Genomic DNA, 25,054 nt, shown 5'->3' with positions numbered 1-25,054 from the left:
TCAGTTCTGAGCCCCATTTTTTAATGGGGTTATTTGACTTTCTGGAGTCCACCTTCTTGAGTTCTTTATATATATTGGATATTAGTCCCTTATCTGATTAGGATAGGATATTGGTGATGTGAGTTTTAAGAAGCATTGTTCAAGAAACTTGTTATGTTCTTAGTAGAATACTTACCTAGGGTAGATGAAGTCGTGGATTCTATCTCCACATCTTATAACCTGGAGAGAAGTGCATTTATATTATTTCAACACTCACTGGACAGGTGTCAGAAATCAGAAGTTCAAATAATCTTTACCTTCATAATGAGTTTATGGCCAACCTGCTATATGTGAGACTCTGTCCAAAAACAAAACAATGTTTGAAATAAGTAGGCAAACATGATTTACAGCTCTCTAGTGCCTACTAAAATTGCAAATTATTCTTCCTATGATCCAGCAACCCACAGTAGATCTCTCCCACAAATACAATTAAGCCTGCATAAGACTATTCCTTCACATTTCTTTGATGCATTGTTTATGATGGCAAAAGATTAGACAGAGCCCACGAATCCAGCAAGTAGGGAACTGAATCACAAATTCAGAACAGCATTGAAAATTAAACCAAAGACGACAGTGCTTGGCATGTGCAGAATAACACTTGAGTATGTAGGCATGGTCTTTGGGGTGGAAAGCATGAGATAACATCCACAACTGAAACACGTAAAATAGCAAGGCCTTTCACTCTTCTTTGATGGAGTACATAAAAGTACGTAAGTCTGGTGTGATTTCATTGCTTCAGTTCCCAGTCCTGAGTTTCATAAGAACAGTACATGCTCTTCCACCCTGAGGAAGGTGGTCCAGGAGCAGGTAAGACCTCCTCTCACTGGTTCTTTTTGTTCCTTCCTTCATAAATGAGATATGGGTGGGTAAGGCTACAAGTTAGAGTATCTTTCTTTGAAATTTGCCCATAAAACATTTTAAATTTTAACATTTATACCTCAAAGCTGTTGTGTTTTGTTTTCTGTGTTTGATTTGGTTTGAGATGATCTTGCTGTGTAGCCCCGATTGAGGGTTTGAGATGGTGTGAAAGGATGCCTGTTCTCTGATGAGGTGTGTCTCACCGAACACAAATATAATTGAAAGCTCACACAGAGGCTACAACCAGTCATCAACACAGGGCCCTCAATTCTGCTTTCTTGTCATCAGAAGTAGGATGACGCAGAGGCTTAGATATGAGCAATGAGGTTGTATAGAGAAGCAATAGCAACAGAGTGCTGTGAGTCTCTGCTGCAGCTTTGATGAGCAGTGATACCCACTGTGGTGAAGAAACTCAATCTATGAAGGATCTATAACCCTGCTATAATAACTCTTTGGAAGCTAAATTGGACATACAGAACGTGATACATGTGTTACATTGCTCTTTTCTAGTGTGGTAACTGGCATTACAGTCCTATGTATGCACTTTAGTTTTTGCTATTAGAAAAATCTCATAGTTTTGATTCCTTGAAAACTAGAGTGTTATGTCATATATTTTTTGTCATTGGAAATTAGAGGATATTTTAAGCTATGTATTTCTTTACATAGACAGTAGTATATAATACACTTACAGGTCATGGGTTTTCTGAATTTTAAATTTTATATTAATTGCTTTTATAATGTTGGCATGAAAAACTTTTAGCTTTTTGTGGCTTAAGTCTCATTTCCATCCTTGGGAAGTAAAGTTGGGCACTGGAGAGAGTTTGTGATTTCTCTGCCTACTCTCCTATGCTGCATTTATTCTGTCTACAAATGCCCCATGTGAGCATTCACTGTTGATACCACAGCGTTGCATCTGGTTGATAGTATTCATTTGATTTTTAGGATATGGCTTTAGTTGCCCCTGAAGCGCCTTCGGAACAAGCCAGAAGAGTTTTCCAAACCTATGATCCAGAAGGTAAGCATTCGTCAATACATTGTATGGCTCTATGTCTGAAGTATCAATACTTGGGTTGTACTCAAAAGATGAATTGGATTATTAAATGGAAAATAGGTGGTAGTTCTTTAAAAAAAAAAAAAAAAAAAAACCTTAGGAGAAGCAGCAAAAATGGAAATCAAAGAGACCAAGCAGCAAAGCTAGCAGACCATGGCTCCCATCAAATTCTACGGCTGAGTGAATGTGTTTCTTCAGATTCTGACTTTCTACTTATACTACGTGTCAAAGGTCAGGATTCACTTATGTAGTAGTGTTTCTTAGTTCCTGATCTTAATAAACATTGAATGACCAGATCAGGGCCTAGAGAGATGGCTCAGCAGTTAGAGCATTGCGCTGCTCTTTATAGAAGATCCAAATGTGGTTCCTAGTACCCATAGGTAGGCTCAGCTGCAAGTCCTGCTCCAGGGTATCGGATACTTATGGCCTACACACACAGACACACACACACACACACACACACACACACACACACACACACACGTAATTGAACAAAAAAACTTCATGTGAAAGAATATCATCCTGATCATTTACCTTCTGATCTCATATTTACTCTACCAAAGAGAGTTTTGAAAATGGCACATTTATATCATTTATATGTCCATCGAGGAGTTTTGATGGCCTTTTCTTTCTGTACTGAGTTAAAGATTATGCCTTAACCTTGTATCTGCCTCCCTTAAAGTCAACTTATTCTAACATAAGTCATCACATTGAAACCAAAGTTGTTAGGTCAGGGGAGTCCTTTGGAGCTCTGAAAACCTCAGTTGTTCCTGTGTCCTCTGTCTTCAGCAGGAAGCTCTTTACTCTTGACACCCGTCCTTCCCCTTAGCAAGGCTGCTTTCTAAGGGTTCTGCTCTCACTGCCTGGTCATGGAGCAGCATTGTTGATGAGTAACAGAAAAGGCTGAAAATGAAAAGTCATTGCAGTACTAAGCCTAAAGGGTGCTTAGCCGGGAGCATTGATGAGAAAAGACTTCCCTTCACTAAGGTAAATCATTATAGGAAGCGGTATTATTCCAGCGTGAAGAACATGTTTTGCTTGCTTATTTTTTATTTAATATTTTGGTTTATATAGCCTTGCTTTACTAACACATATACAAATTTGGAGATGAAAATATTTTTCCTTAATACTTTTTCCCTCTAGTAGAAGCATGAATTATATTGTTTAAATTATATTACATTCCTCACCATGACAATAGAATAAATGAATGGGCTTGTACTGGCCACCACCAGTAGCACTTTTTCAGGGACACCACATCTTATACCTGCTTTGTTTTATTTTTTTAAGACTTACTTTTATTTTGTATATGTGTATGTGTGTATGCCAAGCATGGGGGTTAGGTAATACCACGTGTATGCAGGTACTCTCTGAGGCAGAGAGGGTGTCAGGTACCCTGAAGCTAGAAATTAAAAGTGGCTTTGAGGCACCCAATGTGAATCCCCGCATTTTCTGCAAAAGCAACAAGTGTTCCTAACTACTGAGCTTTCTCGGCCCCTACATATCCCTTCTTAGAAACATAATGGTGCTAGTATCTGTGTGGAACATTACAACTTAGAAAACGTTTTACCTCCATGAATATATTAAAGCCATGTCATGCTTTAATTTAGTGTTAAACTTTTAATTTAATATTTACTTAACACTAATATTAATTTTAATATCATCTTAATAAACTAGTTTATTATTACTATTATCACTATTAATAATTGATATTATCAACTACTAGTGATTTAATATTAATTTAATAGTAAAGCCACCTGTATGTGGCTGGTGATATGGGTCAGTGAGGAAGTATTTGCTATGCTGGCATAAAGAATTAAATTTAGCTTCCCAAAACCCACATAAAGGTAGCCAGCCATGTTGGTGTGTGCTTGTGATTGCACTGCTGAGGACACGGAGACAGGAAGAGCTCTGAACCTCACAGGCTGGCCAGCTAGCCAAGCTAAATCATCGAGCTATGGGCTCAGTGAGAGACCTGCCTCGATAATAATGTGGAAAGGAAGTGAGGAAAACACCCAACATCCACCTCTCACCTACACACACATAAGTGTACACACACACACACACACACACACACACTTATGAATACACATAGACACCCACAGTGACACACACACAATCTTTGCCATGAATCTACGAGATAGATACTATCACCTTTTTCCCCAGTGTTGTTAAACTAACTTTGTATGTTTAACTTTCAAAGGTACGTATGTATTTTTAAGAACCAAGAATAGCTTCTAGATGTTCTAGACCAAGAAATCTCAACCCCTCCGAGATTACCAATGTCTGTGTTATGACTGAAGTCATAAAGATGCTCAAGCCGCTCTGAACTTGTTGGCATTAGACTACTGCTAAGAATTTGGTATTGACTCTCCATTTGCTTGAGCAATTAGAATAATATGTATTTTAGATTCTTCAAAATTCTAGAAACCTGCTACTTATTTGGATGTCAAACAAAGTTATGAGATCAAAGGTGTATTTTTTAAATTGCTAATTTCTCATTTGGAATATCATCAAAAGTTTAATTTTAGCAATGCCTTATTATACCATTTTAATTACTTGGCAGGGTTTCATGATTAAATCACAGATTAAAAAATGGCAATAATAAACAGCTGCTCAGAACATAGTTGGAACAGTTTATCAGGCAGCATACCCTTATGTACAAACTTTTAAGCACATCCACAGTTTTATCTGCTGATCATTTCATGGAGGAAAGTATTTGGATCTGGGCTTTGCTCTCAGGTAATTGCTATAATAGGAATTTTTCTTGAGTAGCAATGAAGTTAAAAGAATGAAGCTAGACTGACTGAAGTGTCCAGACAAAGGCAGCAGAGGCATTTTCTATTGTGCTTCCTAAGATGCTGAATGTCAGGTCAAGATCTGTGATGGCCAATAAGCAGGGGGACTTTTCCAGATTAGTGTTCCTGTCTGTTGGTGGCCAAATAAAATCTGTTTGACATTTAGAGGCTCTGGGCTTTTAGCTGTGACTTAACTAAGCAAAAATAATTTTTTTTCTATCTTTCCAATTCATCAAAGCAAGCTTATGGGCTTGAATGTCTTTGAAAGTGCTTTCAAACAAATTATTTTATTCTTTAGACCTCAAATTATTTGTAGCTGGACAAGTTGTAGTTACACTAACCCTTCATGTTAAAATCTGTGCACTTTTAATTATCACAAATGATCTGAAGCCGTTAAAGCAAGGTCAGTCTGTCTGGAAAAGGGTGACTTCTGATAGTCCTGACCTGCCTAGGCCTATAAAATGAGGCATCCCAGGTGAGCAGCTGCTTCCTTTATTCTGTAGTTTGTTGTAGGACTTTTAGACACATTTTTTAGAAAATTACCTAACCCTTGAAAAAAAACGTAATGTTGGTTGCTAATGGAAAGTAGAGGCAGTCTCCTGGAATGAGTGATTGTGCCTTGTGCGTGGAAGGGAATAAGCTAGTGACAGTTCAGAATCGCTGTCATTTCTAACTGCCCTCCAGAGCCTTTGCTTGTGTCATTGTACTTTTCACATCAGCAGAGTTGGGGCCACTTTCTACGCTGTTTTGTGTATATACAGCCACCATTTTTGTTGTCAACACTTAACTTCTTCATAATTTTTCAAATGTAAATACAACATTTCCATGTCATGCCTCTAGGTCTCCCATGTGCCTTCTCCTTGCTCTCTCAAATTCTTGTCCTCTTTTTTAATCATATGTTACATATGTATGTGTATGTATTCCTTGATCATAATTACAACCTGCCTAGTCTGTATAATTAGTTATTTGTGTGTATGTGACCTCAGGGCTGACCATTTGTGGATACTGAACTGAAGGGCTCTTCCCCATAGAAAGAAGGCTGTGCTCCCCTTCTCAGCACTTGTTAGTTGCCTGTAGTGCTTTGTCTAGGGTGGAGGACCTAAGATTTCCTCTTTCCATGGTACTGTGTTTATTGTTATCTGTGTTCAGGGCTTGTTTAGACAGACATGCTGTTGAGACTTCATGGATGTAGTTTTCCCTGGCATGTCTAGGAGATGATCTCTCTCAGCAGTTTGTTCCTTTGGCTCATACAGGTTTTCTGTCCCCTCTTGAACAATGTTCCCTGAGCCTTACGTACAGTCGTTGTGTTGCAAATATATGTTTGGGAGCTCTTATGTGTAATATGTCATCAGCAAATAGGGGTAGTTTAATTTCTTTTTCTGCTTAAACTCCTTTAATTTCTCTCTCTTGCCTTATTGCTTCAGATTGTGCTTCAAGTACTATATTGAAAAGGAATGGAGCTAGTGAACAGACTTGTCTTGTTTCTGGTTTCAGTGGGATTGCTGCCAGTTTCTGTCATCTTAGGATAAACTTAGCTATGGGTTTCTCATATATAACTTTTAGTATGTTGAGTGTCTTAGTTAAGGTTTTACTGCTGTGAACAGACACCATGAGCAAAGCAACTCTTTCTTTTTCTTTTTTCTTCTTTGGTTTTTCAAGACAGGGTTTCTCTGCATAGCCCTGGCTGTTCTGGAACTCACTCTGTAGACCAGGCTGGCCTCAAACTCAGAAATCCACCTGTCTCTGCCTCTGCCTTTGCCTCCCAAGTGCTAGGATTAAAGGCGTGCGCCACCACCACCCGACTTACAAAGCAACTCTTATAAGGACAATATTTGATTGGGGCTGGCTTACCTGTTCAGAGGTGCAGTCCATTATCATCCAGGCAGGAGCATGGCAGTGTCCAGGCAGGCATGCTGTATGAGGAGCTGAGAGTTCTACATCTTCATCTGAAGGCTGCTAGCAGAATACTGGCTTCCAGACAGCGAGGATGAGGGTCTTAAAGCCCACCATCCACAGTGACACACTTACTCCAATGAGGCAAAATCTCCTAATAGTGCCACTCCCTGAGCCAAACATATTCAAAGCACCACATTCTACTCCCTGGCCCCCATAGGCTTGTTCAAACACATGAGTCTCTGCATCTCCATGTCTGACAGCAGAGCAGTCTTCAGATCTCTACTCCCTTTTCATCTTTGTTGACTGCAACAAACTTTTTTCTCCTGTGCTCATTCCATTCCCCATTAGTAGCTTTCCTCAGCAGGTATCCCATGGCTCTGGCATCTTTTAAATCTTGGGGTCTCCAAGTGAACTTCAACTTCACAGCTTCTTGTTCCAGTGTCTGGAATCCACACATGATCTTCTGGGCTCCTCCAAAGGGCTTGCATCATTTCTCCAGCTCTGCCCTCTGTAGCACTCTAGGCTCTGGTTGACTCCACTCCAATGCTGCTGCTATTCTTGGTGGTGATCCCATGGTACTGACATTTCTAATACACTGGGGTCTTCAGCTGCAACTAGGCTTTACCAATAGCCTCTCATAAGATCTCTTCATGGCACCAAGCCTCAACTTCTTTGCATAACCCTTTCAATCCTGGTCCATCGTCTGCAACTAAGGCTGTACCTTCCTTCACCAGTGACATTCCCTGGCCTCTCACAGTGTCCCAGCCTCAGCTGCTCTCCACAACCCCTTCGTGCCTTCAAAACCAGTACCACTTAAATGATTCTTACACATTACCAAGTCGAGCTGCACCAGGAGGTACAATCTTGGCAATCTCTGGAACACAGCTTCTTTGTGCTCTCAGAAAACACTTCCCAGATTTCACATCAGTGATGATGGTCTCTTCTTAAACACTGCTAATTTCTTTTCTCCAGCTAACCAGCATCAACTATCCCAGTAATCGCTTCTATTCTTTACTCTACAGCTGGAGTCACATGGCTGAACCTGCATAGTTCTGCTGCTTGCCAGAGCTGGAACATGTCCCCATATTATACTATATTATATTATATTATATTATATTATCACCAGCTTTCTGTTTTCCAACTTTCACTCCCTAAGCTCAGCTGTCCTGGAACTTGCTCTGTAGATTGACCTTGAACTCAGATATCTGCATGCCTATTTTCTAAGTGCTGGGATTAAAGGTGTGGTTTACCACATAGAGGTTTTTTCTATCTAAAACTTGCTGTGTCTCAGGCTGGCCTTGAACTCAGAGATCTGCTTGCCTCTGTCTCCTAGAATTAAAGGCCTGAGCCTAAGCTTTTCATGGCCACTGTTCCTCAAGATCCAGAAAAAAAAAGTCCAAGTGAAAACAATATCCAAATAATAATAATGCCTAACATGATATAACTATTCCTTGTCCAATGGCAAACACACAAACAATAAGCTTGGCTGGGTGGGATTATGCCCTTACTCTGTTTATCTCCTTCAATACGGAATTCAGCTCCATTTCACTTCTTGGTGTCTGTTTATACTTGAACCATACATTTTATACTTTTCCTTTCTAAGTTTGCTATGCTTGTTCAAAATGTTCTTCCTGAAACTTAACCAGAGAACAAAGTCTCTGTTGGGCTTTCTTGAGACTTCCACTGTCAATGCAATTAATATAAATCTCTTTACCTTAGCCTCAGGTACATTCTTCAGACATGGGGCAAAAAGCAGCCATATTCTTCACCAAAATATCTCAAGAACAGTCTCAGCCACTATTAAAATTCTTCTCCTCTGAAACTTTTAGAGCCAGTCTTCCAGAGTTCAAATCACCCTCAGCAACAAAGTCTTCCATATTCCTACTAAGATAGCCCATTAAGCCACACTTAAAGCAGTCCACTTAGTCCAAAGTTCCCAATCCATATTCTTCCAAACAAAGTCATGGTCAGGCCTATCACAGAAATTACCCCAATCCCTGGTACCAACTTCTGTCTTAGTTAGGATTTTACTGCTGTGAGCAGTCACCATGAGCAAAGCAACTCTTATAAGGACAACATTTAACTGGGGCTGGATTACAGGTTCAGAGATTCACCCCACTATCATCAAGGCGGGAGCATGGCAATGTCCAGGAAGAGCTGGTACAGGAAGATGGTACAGGAAGAGCTGAGAGTTCTACATCTTTATCTGAAGACCAGAAGGAGAAGACTGGCTTCCAGGCAGCTAGGCTGAGGGTCTTAAAGCCCATGCCCACAGTGACACACACACCTATTCCAACAAGGCCACACTATCAATAGTGCCACTCCCTGGGCCAAACATATTCAAACCACCATAGCTGAGGTATGTTCCCTCTAGTCCTGCTCTCTCTAGACCTTTATTATGAAAGCATATTAGATTTTTGTCAAACAGTTTTTCTGCATATATTGAGATGATCATATGATTTTTATCATTAATTTCACTTACATGACTTACTACATTTGCTGACTGCTTGTGTTAAACCATCCCTACATGTTCAGCATAAAGCCACTTTGGTTATTGTGGATAATCTTCATGATATATGTCTGCACTTGGTTTGCCAGTATTTTATTAAGGATTTTTGAGTCTGTGTTTTTGGGGTATAATGGCTTATATTTTCCTTTGTGTGGGTCTTTACCTAATTTTGGTTTTCAAGTGGCAATGACTTCACAGATGGAGTATAGGATGTTCTGGCTGTTCCTCCCTCTCTCCCTCCCTCCCTTCTTCACTCTCTCCCTTCCTCCCCTCCCCCCATGCATCCTTTTCTTTTTTTCTGTCTTTTTTATTTGTTTAGTAATTTAACAAGGCTTGGTTGTAGATCTTTGACAGCCTGGTAGAATTATGTTGTGAATCCTTCATCCCTCTGGTTCTACACTGTTTTCAGTCGGAAGGTTTTTTTGTTACTGTTTCTATCTCATAATTTGTTATGGATCTGTTTAGGTTGTTGATCTCCTTTTGGTTTAATTTGGTAGTTTGGATGAATCTACAAATTCTTTTTTCTTTTTTTTTAAAGATTTTCCAATATTAGTATAGTTGTAATACAATATAATGTAGGCTTTTAAAGTATTCCCTTGTGATCTGAATTTCTCTGGTGTTTATTGTAATAATTCCCTATTCACGTCTGATTCTGATAATTTGGATCTGTCTTCCTTCCTTCCTTCCTTCCTTCCTTCCTTCCTTCCTTCCTTCCTTCCTTCTCTTTCTTCCAATGAGTTGAGCCAAGGGTCTGTCTTGTTATCATCTCAGAGAACCAGTTTTTAGATTTGTTTTCTGTTTTTCTATTCCTATAATTTCTACAGATTTTTATTTTCTCTCCTTGTTTACTGGTTCTGAGTTTCATTTGTTCTTGATTTTCAAATTTTTGAGATGCATCATTAAGTTATTTGTTTGTACTCTGCTTTTTTCATTTAGGCATTTGGCGCTAGAAAGTTCACACTTAAAGCTGCCCTTACTATGTCTCAGAGGTTTTGTGTTTTCATGTCGTTTGGGGAGCATTTTTATTCCTACCTTGATTTCTTCTTTGACCCATTTATCATTCGGAAATCAGTTATTTACACCAAGATTTTGTGTAATTATTAGAGATTTGCTTGCTATTTAAGTTTTGTTGCATTATGGCCAATTATTTGAACCTTTCTAAATTTAACATTTATGTTCCAGGTTGGGTTCTATTTTCGAGAAGTGTCTAAGGGCTGCTAAATAGGATATATATTGTTTGATCTTTGGGTGGAGTATTCTGTTAAGACCATTGGATGTATGGTATCATTTACTTCTGATGTTTCTCTGTTTATTTTTTTCAGAAGACTAATCTCTTGGAAAAAGTGGCTTGTAGAAACCACATATTAATGAACTGAATGCTAATCTCTGTCTGCTATGGACGTAGTAGACTAGGACAGAGCACAGGATGTATGGGCCAGGTTGGGCCTGAAGGTTGGATTTTGCTTAGGTAGAATGAAGTCAGATGAACTCCTGGGGCCGGATTGGCACACAGAATGTGAATTCTGGTGTATACCTTGAATATGAAGGCAGATCTGAGGTTGGGAGAGGTATATGGAGCAGACAAACCATCAGATGGAGTTCCTGGCTAGACGCTGGTACAAGATGGATAGAATGTAGCTGGGCAGAGAGATTAGATACAGAGAGGAAGGAGCCTGCAGACTGTAAGCAGGTGGCATGCTCTTATGTTGAGCCTGGAATTTGCAGACAGCACATTTGCCTCCACTACATTTCAGCTTTAGCTTTTTTATGCAGGTGTGTTGGTGATATTTTTGTCATGTTTAGTTGGAATGTTTTTTAACTGAATCTGTAGCTATTAGTTAATGTGAAGCCTATTTCGAGATTTTTTTTCTTAGTTTTACACCATCAGTTATCTAAATAGAACTGGATCACTACATTTAGTAAAATGAAACTGTAACAAACAGAATTTGTGCTGGGTGGTAGTGACTCATGCCTTTAATCCCATAAGTCTGTAGGCAGAGACAAGAATAAGTTTGAGACCAGCTAGGTCTACAGAACATGTTCCAGAACAGCCAAGGATACACAGAGAAACTCTGTTTTAAAAACAAACAAACAAACAAACAAACAAAAGAATTGTAAATAATTCTGTTCACTTGATTTCTTCATAACAATTTAAAAATTTAGCTAATTCCTGAGTAATGTTGTTAAGTGGAAAGAGTTTTTACCCATTTGCCGGTTTGTCAAGCTCCTCTATTAAAAAATAGGTTAACTTTAAAGTTTAATTGGAGTTCATAAGTCAATTTTTTTCCTCCCTTGAAGATAAATCTTTGATTATATGTCTAAGAAAATTCATCTGAGCAAGTACCTAGGAGCAATGAGCTTTACTGCTAAAAAAAAAAAAAAAAAAAAGAGTTCTTCAACTCTTTGTATTCCTATGAAGTCATCCGCTCCTCCCCAGAACCTGATCAGAAATGTTCGTATTCCAACTTCTCTTTAATATGTTTTCCAGATAATGGATTCATAGCTGACTCCCTTCTAGAAGATGTCATGAAAGCCTTGGACCTTGTTTCAGATCCCGAGTAGTGAGTGCAACTGGAAGTGTTATTTTGATCTATCAAAAAATATTCTATCAAGTTGAAACAGTATATACATTTTTATGCTATATGCTAAACCTATATAACAAAACAATAAAAATTTAGGGAAAAAGACCTAATCCAATTTGAGGACAGAAGTTAATATACCTATATTATACATACTGTTGCTTCTTGACACTATGTTGGGTTGTCTTGGTTTTTAAAATAAGTCTTTCACTATAATTTGATTTTTTTCTATCTAAAAAGACTTTGGTTTTTGAGATTATATATATATATATATATATGTGTGTATATATATATACATATATATATATGTATATATATATATATATATATCAATTGAAAATAGTCACATTGCCTTTGCCTCAGATCACAATCTAATGGCCTTCCTCAGACCCTCTGAATCCTTTGCATGGAGCAGGCAGATGATACCAGAAGATACCAAGGCTATGATAGTCATGCTCTAGCATCTCCTAGAGCAGAGGCCACATGTCACTGAACCTGGCTAGAGACCTCACACAGATGTAACTTTCATAAGACATATTTTAAAAGTTTTACCCCTAAACACATCGCTCAAGTTCCATTTCTAATAAAACAAACAAACAAAAACCCTTGAACTCACTTAGTCCAAACAAGTAGAGGAAAGGGAGAAACAGATAACTGCCCAGCTCTGGGACCTTCCCAGGAAGGGAATCCTTAAACCCTTTTGTCTGGCTCCTGTTCAGTCCTTCTCCAGCTGTCTGTTGGTAAAGAGCTTGAACCACAGACTCCCCTGAGCACTGGTGAAGTACCCTGGGCAAGTTGATCAGCCACAATGCCTCATAACCCCCAAATATGGCTCTCTGCTTGTTACATAGTGGGCTAAGTTTAACTTGGTATTTAGAGTTTGAAATGGCATTGGGGGAAAACCTCTACGTAGACAGACTGTTGATGGTTTCACCCTTTGAACTTCACTCTCTGTTCCCCTGCCTCCTAGAGCTGCTCACTCCCGACACTCTCCACCAGCCTCCATTACACCTGATTGGCAGGAGCTGGACCACAAGGGCAATGACAGTCACTGCAGTTTCCTAGACTCAAGCTTTTATGTCTGTGTCCTTCAAGTTAGATTGTCCACGGATGTTAAGCATCTATCTCATCTAGTTCTTAAAGTAACATTCTGAAAGGCATGCTCTTCTTATCTGATTTACCATTGCCTCTTGGCTTGCTCTAACTCCTGGAGCCTAAAATGGTTTTTTTTTTTTGAGAAGTAAATGCTCTATTTGATTGTTGAATTCAGTACCTAGGAAGCAAAGAGAATCTGTCTTTGGGAGGTTGTACCCTGAGTTTATAAACCTTGGTTTTGAAATTACTTTACCTAATAAGGAACAATATTCTAAAGTCGCCATCATAATTTAAATTTTAAATAGTAACAGATTACTCTGATTTAAAAATAGCTAAATTTTGGCAAATTAAATGTCATTCCTGTGTATTTGTCATTAAAGTTCTAAAAAGAACAGCTCTTAGGATTTTGGCATCCAAAAGTGTAGCACCAGAAATTTAATCATGAAAGAGCAAAATAGTTTTGTGGTGTTTTGTCTTTTTTGGTATTCACTGTTTTTCTCTTTCTTTTTTTCTCCCTATAGTATAAATCTCATGAAGAATAAATTAGATCCAGAAGGACTAGGAATCATATTGTTGGGTCCATTTCTTCAAGAATTTTTTCCTGATCAGGTAACATATTCCACAGAATATATGGACTCATTTGTTCTGTTGAGATGATCATCTGTGGACAAGATTTTTTCCCCTAAAGTGTAGATATGAGACTAAGAAAAAAAATCTATTATATAAAGGCCTTTCCATGCAGAGGTCAGAAAGATAGGAGCCCATATGCTGTGTAGTGCTCAGAAAACACACGTGTCAGTACACTGATATAGTGCCTGGGGTGAGGTGGGTGTCTCAGTGGGTGCCAACACATTGATACAGTTCTCAGAGGGCAACTTTGTATTCTATTACAGTGCTGCAGTGCTCTGATGTGTAAGTACTGGTACAGTGATAGAGTGTGAGTGTGTCAGCACAGTGGTACAACGCACAAAGTGATTCTGCGTGCGTGCGTGCGTGTGTGTGTGTGTGTGTGTGTGTGTGTGTGTGTGTTAGCAGCTTACCCCCCTCATCTCATCGGGTACATGCTGTGTCCTGGTACAGTTGTATAGACCTCAGAGTATGCATGTCAGTAAGTGATACATGTGTGCTATGTGTGTTCGTGGAACCACACACTCCTCTAATTTGGAGGCCTTATGTCACTACAGTGCTACAATTCTCCGAGGCTATCAGTGTACCAGTACATTATTTAGTATTCAGAATTCTGATGGGTGGCAGAGAATGGTATAAGACTAAAAAAGAAGGGTCAAGCCAGATGTGCATATAATAGAAACATCACACTGCTTCCTCTGAGCCCACGCTCACACTCTCAGGGCCTGCCGATTAGCATGCATCTTAGGACACTGCCAAAGAAGGGAAGGGTAGGGGCTTCTAGTAATGAGCCTGAGTTCTAGAAGAAAAGGGTGAACAGAGTGGCTTTGTTTGTAGTGGAGCAGCACTGACTCCTCTAAGGACAAGTCTTCCATTGGGCTTTGATGCTTCAGTTAGCCGGCTCTGTTCTCACACCCTTGGGTTGTGCCTGCGTTGGTGGCAGACTACGCATAGGTCTTTGTCTTTGGTCTACATGAAACTTGTTTTACCACTGAGCTAGTCAACGTAATAATCATGGTCACATCATATCAGCAGTTTAAATTGTTCCAATAGAAAATGCCAATTTTGTGTAACTATGTAGTTATTTAATATTGATGTGCTTGCTAAATTGATATCTTGGGTACAAATCAGACTTGACCAGAGTAATTGGCATTGGTGGCATTTGGTCTTGCTTTAGTAGAGAACATAGGTTCCTGTTGGTTATTATGAATAATGGAAGTGAGTAGTACAGTTCAGAAAGCAATCAATACTCTAATGGCATAGGAAATTGAGCTTTGCAAACTTTGGCAAATAATTTGTGAAAAAAAAAAAAGACAGAACAAACTTTTTTTTTCTAACATTGAAAGGGCACTGTTAGATTAAAATGTTCAGTGTATTCCCATTGGGCTTTCCTGAAAGTCCCTTTTTAGAGTCTAAAATACTTCAGATGTGTCAATGGATGGTCAGTTATAGGATAGTAAAGGTTTGAAGCAATATTTGAAGCTGGGGTTTTTATCCCAAGAAGGCTGATGCCAGGACATTATTGGAAATACTGAATACTATGTTTTAAGTATAAAGCACGTCTGTATGGGGTGGGGTTGAAAACTGCTTGTGCAGTGTCAGACAGTTACAGGTTCCTTCGGCCGCATGTGTGCTGATTACATGATGATGACTAACATTAGTATGACTTGTTAGCTCAAGGAATTGGTAGTTTTATGTTTTGTGAATTTTTTTGCATATACATTTCTTTTTCTTTTTTTCTTTGATAAAATGCTTTATTAGATATTTTCTGTATTTACATTTCAAATGTTATTTCCTTTCCTCATTTCCCCTCTGAAAATCCTCCTATCCCATCCCCCCTCCCCCTGCTCACTAACCCACCCACTCCTGCTTCCCTGTCCTGGCATTCCCCTACACTGGGGAATCGATCCTTCACAGGACCAAGGGCCTCTCTTCCCATTGATGTCTCACAAGGCCTTCCTCTGCAACATATGTGGTTGGAGCCTTGAGTCCCTCCATGTGTACTCTTTGATTGGTGGTTTAGTCCTAGGGAGCTCTAGAGTTACTGGTTAGTTCATATTGTTGTTCCGCTTGTGGGGCTGCAAAGCCCTTCAGCTGCTTGGGTACTTTCTCTAGCTCTTTCACTGGGGGACCCTGTGCTCTGTCCAATGGATGACTGTGATCGTCCACTTCTATATTTGTCAGTTCTTTGAGGATGCACATAATGAATGTGGTCATTTCTGCCCCAGGGACATGTGCCCTTTTGGTTTGATCTAGTAGCCCATTGACTCCATTGAGGGTAACTGCCTTTGTGGCAGTGTTCCTTGAGGTGGTAGAAGAATGTACTAGTTCCCTGCTACTCCACAGGAAATGTCTCCCCCATGGATCTAGTGAATCAGGAGCTGCGGGGACAGAGCACAGCAGTGTTGTAGCACCTGTATGTGACTCTAATGGATTTCCACCTTAGCACATTAGCACAGCTGCCTGCCTCACAGGAGACTTTCCCATTTCTACCTATTTCCATTGTGTGGGAACTAAGACCCCTGTGTCACACTTGCCTTCCCACGTAAGCTACACCACTGGTGTCCTATCTGTACTCAGTGCACGCCAGCACTGTCCCTCACACCACCAGCATCCTTGGCCAGTGTCCTGCCTAACAGATGAGTAGAAGGTCTGCTCAGCAAACATGTTTGGGTAGCGAAGAGTGCATAAAGGAAATGACAGAAACAGGTTAAAATTGCAACGAGGAAAAGAGTTAAGTCAGTCAGCTTTCCTAAGCAAGCTTCAGCTAGCTACAGTGGAAGGGTTTGTGGTGTTAGGAGAGAGAAGCCAGAACAGCAGAAGCAGCTGTCTTCATTAAGCATATCCTGTATGCCTTATAAATGGAGTACAATTATCCTAGCATTTTTGGTAGTGAAGATCAGAAAATGTATAAAAAGGTTTGATGTCATTCAGCTGGTACCTGGCTGACCTGAGAGTCCATCACTTCTCCCTCCCCCCAGAAGGAAAAGTGCTTGCAGCAACTACAGCCTTTGTGGTGTTTCCATATGCCACCTGATTGATTAGTTATTCCCTAGAGAATACAAATAGGACTCAAGGAAGGAAATGTTTAATTTATAAGTTAAAATTGTCAAAATCAAGAACCAAATCACTGTCATCTAAGTAATGACAGTGATCATGAGTACAATTAAGGAAACAGTCACCTAAATGATGAAAGCTTAGATTGTAGCTGGGAAGTGTTAGAAGCGAATGTAAAATGTAAAGGCTTCCACAATAACAACCCAATGATATAAAGTCACTATTCTCAAACTAATTGAGAAAGCTTTGACTTACAGCTTCCAGAGGAGTAAGATAACCAGCTTGTATGTTCAGAAAAAAAAAAAAAACTTTACAGGAAAGATGTGGGATGGGTCTTAAAAAATGCAGAAGGGGCATTTTAGAAAGAAATGTGTCATTCTTGTTTGAACCGGAACTCAAAACCTGCTCCCAGAGCCTGAAGCCTCGAGGAAGCCCTAAACCCTTCCCAGAGCTCTCCACCTTCCTCACTCTCTCAGCAAAGCTGCATCCTTTTAACCCATCTTTTGCTAGGTGCTAAAGCAAGAGTTGCCAGCAGCTCACTTCCCACCAAGTAGGAAAGCTCTTTGGAGGGCCTGTGGCCCAGCTGGGTTCATATCAATCCTTTCTTATGTCAGGAATGGCCAGGGAGACAGGCTGGAGAGCAGGAAATGGTCTACAGGAAATCAGCCAAGAGCCAGGCACTTTGGGTGGGAATAAAGTCTTGTTAGGCATGATATGTTTTGATTTCTGTGAAATGATATTGTTTAATGGAAACTTCTGATTCACTATTGTGGGCTGAATTGAAGCTATTGGTGAATGTGTATTTGTGGTTTAAATAGAGGTGGTGTTGCTTTGTTCTACACTGAGGAGCAAATGTTTTGCAGGATGCATTTTAGGAGATCCTTGTTAGGCGCTTGTCTTTTTTTTTTTTTTTTTTTTTTTTTTTTTTTTTTTTTTTTTTTTTTTTTTGGTATTTTCCTCATTTACATTTCCAATGCTATCTAAAAAGTCCCCCATACCCTCCCCCGCCCCCACTCCCTTACCCACCCACTCCCACTTTTTGGCCCTGGCATTCCCCTGTACTGGGGCATATAAAGTTTGCAAGTTCAATGGGCCTCTCTTTCCAGTGATGGCCGACTAGGCCATCTTTTGATATATATGCAGCTAGAGTCAAGAGCTCTGGGGTACTGGTTAGTTCATAATGTTGTTCCACCTATAGGATTGCAGATCCCTTTAGCTCCTTGGGTACTTTCTCTAGCTCCTCCATTGGGGGCCCTGTGATCCATCCAATAGCTGACTGTGAGCATCCACTTCTGTGTTTGCTAGGCCCCAGCATTGTCTCACAAGAGACAGCTATATCTGGGTCCTTTCAGCAAAATCTTGCTAGTATTCAATGGTGTCAGCGTTTGGAAGCTGATTATAGGATGGATCCCTGGATATGGCAGTTTTTAGATCCATCCTTTCGTCACAGCTCCAAACTTTATCTCTGTAACTCTTTCTATGGGTGTTTGTCCTTTTTTTAATGTAATGCACACATCTACTTAAGGGAAGAGCGAGTGCAAAAGAGCTCATGCTGGGCAGGGCTTCCCTGTCCAGAGGCAACTTCCCTCTCTCAACCCTTCTGGCAGCTAACTCTATACACACTGTCTTTATCGAGTGAGTTCCCAATAACAATAAAGATTAATAGATTTTCATCTTTATATCATTAGAAATTGCTCGATAAAATGATATAACTTAAAGTTTTAATAGTCCTTTATTTATAATAGGGCTCCAGTGGTCCAGAATCTTTTACTGTCTACCACTACAATGGATTGAAGCAGTCAAATTATAATGAAAAGGTATGAGAATTCACATAGTAGTTTGTCTTCAGCTGGGTTGATGAACTAAATGGGCATGACTGTGTCTGAGTCCCCTGCATTTGAAACTTCAGGATGACGTTCCAGGAGTCTCCCTGCTGCAGCACGTGTGTAAGAACTGGCTATATTCAATTTGAATAAGCTGTAACCTGCCTTCAAGCTCTGCATGGATCTATGGAGCATTTATTTCACTGCGACAAAATAACTATATGTTTACTCTGTACACAATGTTACGCTGGACTGTGGCTTTATTTCCAAGTCAGCAGTTCTCGGTAATCCAAAGAAGGTTGTTATTTAAATGCAGAAGTAAATAACGCTGACTTGTTTTGATGTTGCTTTTGTTTTATTTACCAAATGGCTGTATTGAGTGTTTACCTAGTCTTTAGTTGCACACCACTGTCTGAGGTCAGTGTTGTCTGTATGTGGCTGCTTTGCAGAGGGGCCTCAGCACAGGGAAGCAGCTGTCCAGGGCCAGGAAACGGCAGAGCTGGGATCGAGGCCTGTCAAATGTAGTCCAGAGCCTGTGCTTTTCATCACTTTGCTTTGCTCCTCTCCTTTCTAAGTCTTGGACGGAGGCACACGGATGCCTGTGTCTGGCTGTACCAGCCTGCTTGTCTGAGCACTTCCCTCTTTTGAATGAAATGCCAGTTTTTGTGTTCTAGTGGCAAGTCTGTTGTCTTTACATTTATTCTGAAAAAAGCCACAGTCTTTTATTAGGAGTTATGCCTTTTCAATTTGATTTCATGCTGTTTGGAGGATGGCAACAGAAACAAGATCATAATGTAAATTACATACTTTACTAAAACCAAACTAAAAGGCTAATTTTTACTTTTATTTTCATAACAAAATATAAATCAAAACCTTTCATATTCCCAAAAATCATTTCCTGAGTTTATTACCATCTGTAATATTGTACAATCAGTAAGAGCCCCTGCGTGCTGTATCTTATTGTGTATTAATGAATGCTCGCCTAGTTGTTGAAGTTTGCCTAGCTTCATCATCACGAAATATTAATTCACTGCCACAATCCCTGCAAGGTAGTTAAATATTATCCATATTTTACAGATGAGGCCTCTGAGACAGGGAGATTAAGTGACTCACCCAGAGTCACACAGCAAGTCATTGACAGAGCAGGGATTGGAACTGAGTTCCTGATTCCCAATCCTGTCCTTGGTCTTCTTGGCCACGCTACCTGTATATAGTAAGTCTTCAAATCATGCTTGTGACAAGCATTTGACATACTAACACAAGATCAGAGATTAAGATATATGGACAATTAACATGACATACTATGTAACAACCGTAAAAGCAACGCATGCATCTCATTTATACAAAAGTATAAGGTCCTGAAATTATGCAGGGGCTATAAAAAGGCCTGAGTGCTCAGTCAAGTCCCACTCAAGATAGCAGGCTAAACAAACAAAGAGAGGACTGCTAGTCCAGGCCGCAGCCACTGTGGAAAGCACAGATTAGATCCCACTGCTTTGCAGAGGGTTCCTGCTCTGATGCGGTGAGCAACTGGGGAACCAGGCCCAGTCCTGACTTATATCCCTTTAGACAACTCTTTAGAAAGTAGCACTTTTGTTCTGAGGTTGAAAACTGTGAGTTGTAATTTTAATATGAAAATTGTATTTCACCGTAATGCCTTTGGACGTCCCTAAAAAAAGCCAAATTTTGTGACCTAGTAGTAGAGCATTCTTTGCCTCGGCAGCTGTGTTTTTAAGGGAACTCTTGCTGAAAGCTGATAAGCTTGTTTCTTTTGGCTCCTTGGTCACATAGCTTATGGCTTTTATGTTAGAACAGAATTGCAATCATGTGTATCAGACACTGAGTGGGTAAAAATAGCTACACATACTCTGGAAGAGGGCAGTCCATAGCCACCCCTTTCAATTACATATTTAATATAAAATTAACCCAACTTGAATTCTTGATAGTGAGTTAGGGTTCTACTAGTATGTCAAATAATTTCACGTATTTTCTTTGAAAAAAAGAATAAGCAAAATAATGTTTTCTGGTATCTTCCCAACAAATTATATCAAATATGATTATTTCCACAGGTTAGTTTACCCTGTCATCCTTCCATGACTCTTGTGTCTGTCCTCACATCTTTTGTGATTTTTTTTCTTCCATGATTTTCATACAATGTAAAATATACTCAAGAACTACATTTCAAAAACCATTCATTCCAGAGACAGCAGATTCCATTAGCATGCATGCACGTCATCTTCCAATCTGAAGTGCACAGAAGTACAAGTCAGAGGGCACAACAACTCTCTGTTGAGTAGCAGGAGCAACTGATTGCCTTGGTAGCCCAGCCAGAGGAAGCACAGCATGCCATGTGGACAGTGGGGGAAGACACGCCCTGGTGTCTATCATTTGAAGAATGATTTGTCATCTAAAAGTGTATGCTTGTGATTCACCTATTTTTGTTTTTTTTTGTCTTGATCTGGAATTGTCAGTTTTACCAGTTAACTAACAATTAAAATGTATGTTACCATCTCATTTACAAGTTTGTTTTGCAGTTGCTCTAGTTGGGTATAATTCCTACGAAAAGAGTTAGCTATGAAGCTCCACACAACTTGCTTTTAGAAATGCACTTGCCTGTGACGCTGTCTGTAGCTACGGAGAACTGGCTATGAACATTAACTGACCTCCTGGCTTTTCCTCTCGGCAGGTAATGTATGTGGAAGGGACTGCAGTGGTTATGGGTTTTGAAGACCCCATGCTACAGACAGACGACACTCCTATTAAACGCTGTCTGCAAACCAAATGGCCATACATTGAGTTACTGTGGACCACAGACCGCTGTCCTTCGCTCAACTGAGTTGCCTGAGTGTTTGTAAGGAAGATTGTCAAACCAGGTGTCGAAAGGGGACTCATGACTGGCTACATAAAGCTAAACACTGGTATTGTTAATTAACTATAAATAACAATTAAAAACACATTTTTCAGTGTTTAAGATATGTTTAAATTATTTGTTCTAAAGCTTTATGTTAAAGGTTATCCTATTTTACTCCTTTCTGTGAAATTTACTAACAAAATTAAGCTTTAATTAAAGTTCATCGCTTCTGCAGTCAGGGAACTGGTTGTTACCAGATTATAAACACAATATTATAGCATTTTTATAAATGGGATCAGTCACAAAAACCTGCCTGGAATATCATTTCATTCATTTTATTTTACTGTATTATTTTAGCAGCCTTCATATCAAAATGCAGAAGTCAATTTTTGTTAATTTTGTTTTTCATCAGAAATACTAATAAATCACAAATTATAGGCCCTGGCTATTTGGTAACTAATTTAACTATAGCATGTTTACCAAAAAAATAAAATAAAATAAAATTTTTTTAAAAAAGGATACTATGTGGGAACTTCTATTTGTTCACAAGCGCACAGGAATGTGTTTTTTACAACGATACGGGAAGAATCTGTTTGCTTTGTGGGCTTAATATTATCACTTTCACTGTATTGCTAAGTACACTCTCCTGCAAGCCAGCTTTCTTGTATATTTATAAGTATGGTAATGCATGAGAATCTCTACTGTTACATTAGCATATTGCATTATTTATTATGGCCCCAGCTAATACGGTAAATAAAGACTTTTCTTTAACTACATCCTTGCACTTTTACATTAGTGACTCAATATCACCAAGTGCTCATAATGATTTCTGCCGTCAACTCTACAAACAAAATGTTCCTCCTGGAAATCTCACTGCTGCTGCGTGAAATGGTGCAGCATAATACTTTGTATGAATTTTACAAAGTGTCACTCAACACGTAGAATGAGGACTAAGGATGTAACTCAGGAGGTAGGGTGCCTATCACACATGAAGCCCTGTGTTCAGTCTTCAGTACAGTGTAAATTGGGCATGGTATTGCACACCCACTTAGCACTTCAGAGTTGAAAGTAAAGATCAAGAAAGAGTTCAGGATGAGATCGAGGCCAGCCTCGGGGTACTTGAAACCCTGTCTTTGGAGAGAAACCCTGCAAAGTTCAGAGAGATAGCTTGCCTACTGCTCCATCTGGAAGCTCAGCTGAGATGCCTCAAAGCCAGGGCTGGAAGCATCTCTAGAGGTGTTGATGCATTGGTAGGCGTGACTGGGCCCTTAGCTCAGGCGCACTGCTGGAAGTGTCTGCAATAATTGTTTGTGGAGTCTCTATGTGTAAGTCACCAAAATGAAGGTATATTGGAAGAAAACTTAGGATAGAAAACTCCCCCCCCAAAAAATTTAGAAATTAAACCACACACACACTTTCAAATAATCCAAAAGCCAAAGAGGATTACAATGAATATTATATGAAACATTTAATAAATGATACTGGAACGACAGAGCAAAAGTTACTTTATAACTAATGTCATGGTTAGAAGAAAATATCGGTTTTCAATGAATATATACAAGAAGAAAGTTTGTAATTGGAAACCTAAAGGAAATATCAAGAAGTAAAACAATAAAATAGGCAAAGATTGACTCTGGAACCTATCGCACACCTCACATGAAAGTTAAAATTATGTGACTGTGGTCCACTTCTCCAAACTAAAGCTCTTAAAGGAATTGAAGAAGTCAAAGGGGATAAACCTTAGTGACCCTGGATTTCGTAAAAATGAAAATTTATAACATTCATTATAATTTAAAATGTATCCAGATAATACCATCAAGACAGTGAAAAGATGATCCATAGAATGAGGGATTTATCTGTAAATCATAACTCAATTTTTATAGCATACACGGAGGAATGATATCTCGGGTGTTTTCAAATGGGTAGATGATTTGAAGAGATTTTCTGCCAAAGATGATGTTCAAATGGCCAGTAAACATGTAAGATTCTCACCTAAAGTAGGTATTAAAGGAATACATACCAAAACCAAGATACACTGGGCAGTGGTGGCTTCTGCCTTTAATCCTAGCACTTGGGAGGCAGAGGCAGGCAGATTTCTGAGTTCCAGGACAGCCTGGTCTACAGAGTGAGTGAGAAACCCTGTTTCAAAAAAAAACAAAACAAAACAAAACAAAACAAAAAAACCAAGATACACTCAAAACTCATTGAGCAAGCTAAATCAGAAACCCAGACAATAGCAACACTTGATAAAGATGCAAAGGCAGGAACCATCATAGGCCCCTGGGGATCTAAATGACAAAACCACCTTAGAGAACAAACAGTTTTTGTCATTCCTCAAAAGTCTAAATACAGACAGCATACAACCCCGGGATCTCCTAGGTATACTATGTAATACATGTAAAACAAACTTGTGTCCTACATATATATTTATACACATACATATGTATATGTGTATATACAGCTTATCCACTCTTTGTACATGTCCTACACACAAATATATATGTATATAGATATATATTTGTATACATCTACATACACATGTGCATATATACATATATGTAAACACTTTATCCAGTGCAAATAAAGAGTCCCTGACACTCGTAAAGAAAGTGGCAGCCAAGTGAAAAAGTTGTGCAGAGACTTTAATCAACCCTGAATTGAACTCCTTTCAATCATGGTAGTCGAATCCTTGAGAACAGTTAACATTACCCATGCTGACTCTACTGGCTAATTTTATGTCAACTTGACACAAGCTAGAGTCAACAGAGAGGAAGAAGCCTCAATTAAGAAAATGTCTCCATAGGATCATGCTGTAGACAACCCTGTAGGTCATTTTCTTAGTAATTGATGTAGGAGGACCCAGTCCATTGTGGGCGATGCCACTCCCGTGCTGGTGGTCCTGGGTTCTATAAAAAAGCAAGGTGAGCAAGCCAGTAAGCAGCACCCCTCCATCACATCAGCTCCTCTACATCAGCTCCTGCCTTTGGTTTCTGCCCTCACTGCTTTTGATAGTGTACTGTTATATGGGCCTGTGAATGAAATAAACCCTTCCCTCCCCAAATTGCTTCTGGTCGTAGCATTTTATCACAGCAATAGTAACCCTAACTAAGACACAAGGACTCTGTACAATTCATCACAATAAAGGCAGGGTTTTTCTCACCTCTGACTGCTTGCTCCCAGCACACCCATGAGCAGTTCACTTACTATAAGCCTCCTTTATATGTAAAATGGTTGAAAATAGCATCATACCCAGTAGGTAAGTACCAAAAGAAGCCTTCTGGTGATCATTAGAGGATGCCTGTCCCCCTGCTTGACTCCTCCTCACTGGGGAAGCATGGAGCTTCGTATGCAGACATGCAGCCACACACAAGGCACACGAGTCACACCAGCTCAGTCCAGGAAGAACCCAATTGCTTTTTTTTCTTAACTCTTTTATCCTTTTATCCATATCAAAGTTCATAATGTAAAGTGTTATTTGACTGTGACTTGCTGACACTTAGGTATGCTCTAGCCTGTATCTCCATAAAGTATAATATACAAATTATAAGTACCATTTAATTGAAGAGATAGATAGATAGAAGATAGATAGATAGATAGATGATAGATAGATAGATAGATAGATAGATAGATAGATAGATAGATAGATAGATAGATAGATAGAAGATGATAGATAGACAGACAGACAGACAGAGATATATAGTTGCAATTTGGGATGGTTCACCCTGTCAGTGACTGTATCTTAGAACAATTGTCTAAGCAGGAAAAAGTTTCCACCAGAAATTTGTCTCAGTAGAAGATAAATGGGTTTTTCACTACACCCAAATCAGAACTAATACTTAAAATTCCCACTGAAGAATCTCACTGTGTCAAGGCA

At 39.4% G+C, this 25,054-nt stretch overlaps 1 protein-coding gene across 6 annotated transcripts in view; it reads left to right on the top strand.

Moving 5' to 3' along the window:
* The window catches only part of Mindy3 (MINDY lysine 48 deubiquitinase 3), a 76,293-nt gene extending 54,343 nt beyond the window's left edge, over window positions 1–21,950 (top strand). For 5 of the 6 annotated variants that reach the window (XM_029472339.1, XM_029472334.1, XM_021185512.2 and 2 more), the window contains 5 exons: window positions 1,840–1,912; window positions 11,637–11,709; window positions 13,344–13,431; window positions 18,252–18,323; window positions 21,016–21,950. In XM_029472339.1, coding sequence (XP_029328199.1) covers window positions 1,840–1,912; window positions 11,637–11,709; window positions 13,344–13,431; window positions 18,252–18,323; window positions 21,016–21,165 — 456 coding nt within the window. In that variant the 3' untranslated portion in view covers window positions 21,166–21,950. The remainder of the gene's footprint in view (window positions 1–1,839; window positions 1,913–11,636; window positions 11,710–13,343; window positions 13,432–18,251; window positions 18,324–21,015) is intronic. The other variant, XM_021185506.1, reaches the window with a different exon arrangement.
* Window positions 21,951–25,054: the final 3,104 nt, after the last annotated feature.

The sequence above is a fragment of the Mus caroli genome, chromosome 2, assembly GCF_900094665.2.
Source record: "Mus caroli chromosome 2, CAROLI_EIJ_v1.1, whole genome shotgun sequence".
In the NCBI taxonomy this organism is placed as follows: Eukaryota; Metazoa; Chordata; class Mammalia; order Rodentia; family Muridae; genus Mus; species Mus caroli.
This window is presented reverse-complemented; position numbering and strand designations above follow the sequence as displayed.